The 7,562-nt window shown below is 41.0% G+C and overlaps 1 protein-coding gene across 1 annotated transcript; it reads left to right on the plus strand.

The window, feature by feature from the left end:
* Positions 1–745: 745 nt before the first annotated feature.
* LOC113758801 lies at positions 746–2,569 on the plus strand. Its single transcript, XM_027301520.1, has one exon. The coding sequence runs from the start codon at positions 746–748 to the stop codon at positions 2,567–2,569; it is 1,824 nt and encodes a 607-aa protein (XP_027157321.1).
* Positions 2,570–7,562: the final 4,993 nt, after the last annotated feature.

The following is a 7,562-nucleotide window of genomic DNA, read 5'->3' on the forward strand; positions in this document are numbered from 1 at the left end:
TTTTAGGGCGATCTGGTCAATTTTGAATAAGATCCTCAATTTCATGCGATCAAATTCCTTTTTTAGGATGATCCGGCCAATTTTGAGTAAGTTTTTAAACTTCATTTAAGTCATTTGACCCGTTTCCCTTTTTAGGATAATCCGCTCGATTTTTAAATAAATTGTCAATTTCACTCAACCCATTTGACCAATTAGGGTTTCAATGTCAATTTCAAATTGGGAACCATCCATTGCATCCAGCCATTTGATCAGTTGGGGTTTTAACCCGTGATTCACTGAGAAATTTTATCAACGAATTCCAATCTCTTTGATAGGAAGTTCGTCAAGGTTAAACCCGTGCGTTTTTGCAAGTTCTTGTATCGATCAAAAGTGATCGATCCCTTCGGACGAGGTCCTCATTTTAACAAACGTCTCTTCTCATTCCAATTGGCCAAATTTTCAAAATTATTTTTCACTCAATTGATCGGATTCGTCAGGTATGGTATAGTGCCTACCCTAGAGGATTGCATTCTCATGCTAGGCCTACCCTTGGCACAAAAAGGGTTCCCCCATAGGACATGCATCCGAATTACTCTAATTGTTACTAACTCCTGTTTTTTTTCCTTTTCTCTTTTCTTTTTGACAGCAGTCAATCAAGAAGGGTATCTAATAAGGGTTTTCCTACATTCTCAGGTAGTATATAGCTACCCGAAAAAGCCCCATTATCACCCGATCGCGTAACCGAGCTTCAAGAGATAGTGTAAACATGAGTACCCATCCAGAATCGTCTGATAGGCCCGCCACCACATCACCGACTGACTTGGCAAGTATGGGAGCTCAACTGAGCGAAGTTCTAAACCGATTTAATGAGCTGAGCGTTGAAATGATGGCCCAACGGCGAGTAATCGATCAATTGGTAGCTAGTGGTGCTAGCGATGAACAACATGAGCCCTTACCTCCTGGCCAATCTGGACCTCAACCCATATTTTTACCTTATACTCAAACCTTTGTTACTTCACAAGTCATAAACCCACCTGAGGAAGCCTTTGCTTATCCCACTCATGGCCCGCAACCTGCTTATGTATCTCACATCCAAACAAACCCTCCTCATGTCCAAATTCCCCAAAAGTATCCGCCAATTACTATGAGCATGCCATTCGAGCCACGGGGACCTTATTATTACCCCACCGCTGAGCCGTTCACCCTAGATACCGCTGCTCAAGGGAAAATTGAAGCCGGGGAGTCATCCGCACCAGTGGATAAGAATTTGCTAAAGCGATTGGATCAGTTTGAGGATTTCATAAGGAAAGGCCAAGGCTTGAACAAACAAGGAGGGTTGGACTACAACGAGCTGTGCCTATTTCCGGATATGCAATTGCCCATGGGTTTCAAAACACCCAAGTTTAGCAAGTATGATGGAACGGGCAACCCCAAGACGCACCTCCGAATGTTTGCCAACAAGTTGGGCAAGCCAATAGATGACGAGAATCTACCAGTTCGTTTGTTTCCTGAAAGCTTAGAAGGTGACGCGTTGGATTGGTATTCCAATTTGAAGCCGGAGGATATGAGATCTTGGATGGATTTGTCAACTGCTTTTATGAGGCAATACGAATACAATTGCGAGCTTGCTCCAACGAGGGCCACACTTGAGGGGACTAAAAGAAAACCATCTGAGGACCACAAGACGTACGCGAAGAGATGGAGGAAACTGGCCGCCAAAGTGGAGCCTCCTATGACTGAAAACGAGATTGTTCGCACGTTCATCAAAACTCATGACCCGCCTTACTTTGAGGAAATTTTTCGAATGACCGGGTGTTCCTTTGCCGAAATTGTCAATAAATTGGAAGAATTTGATGAGTTTGTGAAGGCCGAAAAAATTATTAATGTGTCAACATTGAAGATGCAACTAGAGGCTCTGCAAGGCCAGAATTACAGTGGGGAAAAATCCCAATCTAAGGGAAAAGAAGAGGAAACTGCCTTTGTTGGGAATCAGGGCTCCTCGGCCAGACCTAGATTTTCAAACCGCCTTGCTTATTCATCACCCTATCCATACTACCCAAGCTTCCGTCCTATCCATCATACCACTATTAACCATTCTCGACCTCGACCAAATTATCCAAATGTACTCACACCACCCTTTCAAAATCCTCAACCAAGTCTCCAAACTAGACCTCGCCCTCCTTTTAACCCAAGACCTATTCCACCCCCTAGCCCAAATTACTACTACCAACAAACCAGTGACACCCAAAATTCAACGTCAAACCGAACCTTCACCAATCTAGGTCGGCCTGTTGACCAATTATATGAGCAATTGAAAGCTGTCGGGAAAATTGGTGTTATACCTCCTAAAGTCTATTCCAATCGTTTTCCTTCTGGCTATGACCCTCAAGCGGTCTGCGCTTATCATTCTGGAGCTCCCGGGCATTCCACCAATGATTGTCGGGCATTGAAACATGAAATCCAGGATATGATCGAATTCGGAGCAATAGTGCTAAAGAAAAAGGGTGAACAGGGACAGAGTGTAAGCACAAACCCCTTTCCCAAACATGAGGACACTTTAGAGGCACCCACCTCCAGTGACGAAATCTGAGAATCTTGAAGGCACGTTGCACCATTTGGATGGCCGAGTATTTTCCCTCTTGAAGGGAACTTTGGTAAATCTAGGGGTTGTTATTTACTAAATTTCACCAGAAACTGTTTCCTGCATATGTGAATAGTGTAATGAAGGCATCTTTTGCAATTGAGTTTATCTTGTTTCCACTTTGATTTGGAGTTGCATGAAGTGCATAATTTGTTTGATTTGATTATTGTCTTGATTCTTTTAAATTCTTTTAAGATGGCCAAAGGTGAAATTATTTGACCCTCTGGATATCATTGTTCTGGAATTCGATAAAGCCCTTCATTGAAAATCCCTTCATTTTAAAATTCCTGCATTAAAACTCCCTTCCTTGAAAAACCTTCATTGAAAATCCCTTATAAAACTTGCTTCATTGAAATCCCTCCATTGAAAATCCATCCCTTGGAAAAACCTTCATGGAAAAGGCCAAGATCCCTTCATTGATAAAAATTCCTCCCCTGCCAAGCTCGAAGCTGATTGGTCAGAGTAGGATTACCAATGATTGATTCTAATTGATGAAAAACAGCTGAATGTCATAAGCATGACCTATGTCTGCCACCGATCTTCTGAAAAGGAAACAAAGGGCTAAAGCGATGAAAGACGAAGTCGAAGGCATATTTACTTCAAATTGACAAAGCTTATTGGGTGTTCAAAGGAGAAATGGATGGACAGACGTTCCCTCAACCTATCAACTCGGACATGTGTAAGAAGTTCTTTATTTGATTATGCAAATTTCTTTTTGGAAATCGCGCAAGGGACGAGGCACAAGTCAGGCCATCTTCCTTTCCAATCAAAACATTTCATCCCTAGTCATCCCCTTTGAGCTATTAGAACAATAATTTTCGTTTGGCAACCCCTGAGAACTGCAAACCCCACACTGGGGCAAATTCATTTTGAAAATGATCAGAAAGGAAAGAAAAACCCCATATTGGGGCAAATTTATCTTTGGAAAAGAGATGAAAAAGGGAAAAGAACCCCACACTGGAGCAAATTTAGTTTTTGAAAAAAAAAAGAAAAATGCAAAAAAATGCAAAAAGTAAGAAGAATGCGATGAAGAAAATGCAAAGAAAAAAAATCCAATCAAACTGGGGAAAAATTTTCCTCAGTTTCATTCAAAATTGGAAATGATCTCAAAATGATGCAATCTCAGGTTATTTCACACCTCTCATCAAATTTGCTTTCAAGCCTCAACTTTTCTTGAAATACCCCACCTGACCCCATTACAAAAGCCCAAAGTCCTGGCTTTCGTCACTTGCTGTATTTCTATTGAAAAGTTTGCTAATCAACTGACAAGTGATGTCCATAATGCCTTCGCTTAATCTTACAAGGGGAAGTGCATTTTACTGATGTCAGAAATCTTTAACTCATATTCCCGAGGCGATTAAGGTTGAGCGCTTCCATTGCTTCCTTAGGTAAAAACCCGAAAGGGCGCCAAAAAAAAAGGAAAAAAGGAAAAAAGAGAAAAAAAGAAAAACAAAAACAAAAACAAAACAAAAGAAAAGGAGTGGGGGCAACCTTGGTGAAAACCCGAAAGGGCGCCAAGGTAGGATTTTGCAGCAAGCGAGCACGAGGAAGAACAGCTGGTGATTTGGTTCATTTGGATTTCTCCTCATTTTGTCATACTTCTGTCAATTTTGAATTTCAGAACAAAGATATCCAGAGAATTGAATATGACATTTGTTGGCCAAAACTGTGTCATTTTGTAAAACACTCTTTTGCAAAGCTCATTTTTCCAAATTACTTGTATTCATGGCATTTTTGTAGAATTTAAGCACAAATGGTTATGTGTGCATTCTTGTATGACATGTGAATTTTCTTGCATACTTCATTCTTTATCTTTGAATTTTGGTGAATAACAATCCCCGTGGTTTATTCGAAACATACTTGGGTTCAGTCATCCCCTGAAAAGGGTTAAGGTTCAACAAAGTCAGTTACGCAGACTTCACAATATGGCAAAGCACATATCTGATCAGTTTGTAAATCGGAAAAGCCTTAGGGTGAAGAATCCAACTCAGTCGGCTGCCGCAACAAAAGTTGATAAAAACATCGAAGTACTCATGTTTACACATTTCTTGAAGGAGGAATTGATCGGATGGTGGTGGCGTTACTTGCTTACTTCTTTTGCAGGTCCATGCTCATTTCAAATACCGCAACTGGGGCAAATTTTGAACTGTGAGATGTCGTCCAAGAACTGCATATTCATGATTTGAACTGAGGAAAAGGGGCTGAGTCAAAGTTTTGAGGAAAAAACAATAATATCATAAAGCAGATCGAAGGATCGGCGACACAATACTTGAATTTTGGGCAAATCATTTTTTCGAAAATTCGGAAAATTTTCAAAGATCCGAAAAATTCAAAAGTCAAAAATCGAAAATCAAGTTCAAATTCTTGTCTCTTGGAAAGTCAAATTTAATTTCTTGTTTCTTGACAAATCAAATTCAATTTCTTGACCAATTGGATGGCAGGACTGGGTCTTATCCCACTGACTATTCACTTTATCACGTTGGGCTTGGTTTTCGTGCCACCAACTTCACTTTATCACGTTGGGCTTGGTTTTCGTGCCACCAACTTCACTTTATCACGTTGGGCTTGGTTTTCGTGCCACCAACTTCAAATATCAAGTTGGGCCAGAGTTTCGTGCCGCCAACAGTTCAAATATCAAGTTGGGCCTGAGTTTCGTGCCGCCAACAGATTCAAGTTGGGCCTGAGTTTCGTGCCGCCAACAGTTCAAATGGTTGCCTGAGTTTCGTGCCGCCAACAGTTCAAATGTCACGTTGGGCCTGGACTTTGTTCCGCCAACTTCAAATTCGTGCCGGACCAACAGTTGGGCCTGGGTGCCGCCAACTATCAAGTTTCGTGCCGCCAACATGTTGGGCCTGAGTTTCGTGCCGCCAACAGTTCAAATATCAAGTTGGGCCTGAGTTTCGTGCGCCAACAGTTTCAAATATCAAGTTGGCCTGAGTTTCGTTGCCTGCCAACAGTTCAATGTCAAGTTGGGCCTGAGTTTCGTGCCGCCAACAGTTCAAATGTCAAGTTGGGCCTGAGTTTCGTGCCGCCAACAGTTCAAATATCAAGTTGGGCCTGGACTTGGTGCCGCCAACATCACTTTATCACGTTGGGCTTGGTTTTCGTGCCACCAACTTCATTTTATCACGTTGGGCCTGGACTAGGTGCCGCCAACATCACAAAAATCACGTTGGGCCTGGATTTCGTGCCGCCAACATTCCAAAAATCACGTTGGGCCTGGATTTCGTGCCGCCAACTTCACAACATCCCGTGGGTCTATCCCAATTTTACATTTCTGTCCGGGTCTATCCCGTGGGTCTATCCCAATTTGAAATTCCTGTTCGGGTCAGTCCCTCGATCAAAAGCATTTTCGGGTCAGTCCCTCGATCAAAAGCATTTTCGGGTCAGTCCCTCGATCAAAAGCATTTTCGGGTCAGTCCCTCGATCAAAAGCATTTTCGGGTCAGTCCCTCGATCAAAAGCATTTTCGGGTCAGTCCCTCGATCAAAAGTCCCTCGATCAAAAGCTCATTCGGGCCAGTCCCATGATTTGAATTTCTTTCTCTAGTCAGTCCCAATTTTTAAATTCCTGTTCGGGTCAGTCCCGCTTTAAGTTCCTGTTTGGGCCAGTCCCGTCTTTAAATTCCGTTCGGGTCAATCCCGCTTTAAATCTCCTGTCTAAGTCAATTTCATTTCAAAAGTTTTGCCAAAAGGGGTCAGTCCTTATTTCTAAAACGTCCACCGTTCGTGACGTTTGCCACAGAATAAAGCAGGTAAGTATTTGGTGTCTACTTCTTTGTCTCAAGTTTTTCCAAAACTCAGACAAAGAGGGGCAAACTGTAGACACCAAATTTTTAAATAAATTGTATGTTGCATCTAATTCATGATTTTGTTTTAGATTGTCTGCATTTTAGTTGTTACCTTTTTATTTGTCTTTTATTTTTAGTTCTATTTGTCATATTAATTTTGTTCACGTTTTAGCTTTTAGTTTTAGTTTTAAGTTTTAACGTAAAATAAAAGAAAAAGAAGAGAAAAAATTGTTCACAAAAATACGTTCAAATTTAATTTTTTGGCATTTTGGTTTATTTTTGTTAATTTATTTTGAAAAAAAGGAAAAAAAGGAAAATGATGAAAAATGATGAAAAATGAAAGAAAAATCGAAAATGGTAATTTTGTTATTTCTAGTTTAATTGATTTTGATGTGTTTGTATTTAAAATTGTTGTTTCTATTATTATTTAGTTTTACTATTATTTTTGTTAAATAATTAAGGCGAAAAAAAAAAAAATCAAAATCAAAAAAAATCACAATCCCATTTTGGCCGAATCCATTTTTCCACTTCATATTCCAGCACCTTCCTTATTGCCGGTTTCAATTCCCACTTTTCAGACCAGCATTTTCCATTTGCTATGGCCGACCAACTCCACTCACAACATCACTCTATATACATTCCATTAACCATACACTCCAGAGGAGACAATTCCCAATGCACTACAATAGCAATTCCATTTTTCTTTCTACCGTGAGCTTTGAAGTGATCAACCTTCCTTGGAAATAACGACCGAGTGAGAGAGCCGAATTCCTGGCTCATTTCTTTTCTGTCCGTAAACTAGAAAGAGAGGAGAGAGACTAGCTGACTATCTTCCTTTCATCCGTGAGTTGGTGAAGAGATTGAGAGTCACATTATCTTCATCCTAGTCGCAGGTTGGAGCAAGGGAAAGGAAGAGTTAGCCGGCTGCATTTCTGGACTGCCGAAGGGAGGAAATTATTTCTGCTGCTAGCCGTGTGTGTGAACTCCAAACAAAACTCACAACAACATTCCACAATACCAGAGCATTTCACTTCATCTTCTGCCTTGTTATCATCGACTGAGAGAGAGGGAGAGAGAGCTGCAACCTACAACCGAGAGCAAGGAAAGGAACCGCGAGCTGCAATTCTTTCTTGCTTTGTCCGTGAGCTAGGGA

Source organism: Coffea eugenioides, unplaced genomic scaffold (genome assembly GCF_003713205.1).
Source record: "Coffea eugenioides isolate CCC68of unplaced genomic scaffold, Ceug_1.0 ScVebR1_729;HRSCAF=1455, whole genome shotgun sequence".
NCBI classification, from domain to species: domain Eukaryota; kingdom Viridiplantae; phylum Streptophyta; class Magnoliopsida; order Gentianales; family Rubiaceae; genus Coffea; species Coffea eugenioides.

Coding starts and splice junctions, on each gene's coding strand:
- LOC113758801 (XM_027301520.1), top strand. CDS start 746: ATGAGTACCCATCCAGAATCGTCTGATAGGCCCGCCACCACATCACCG.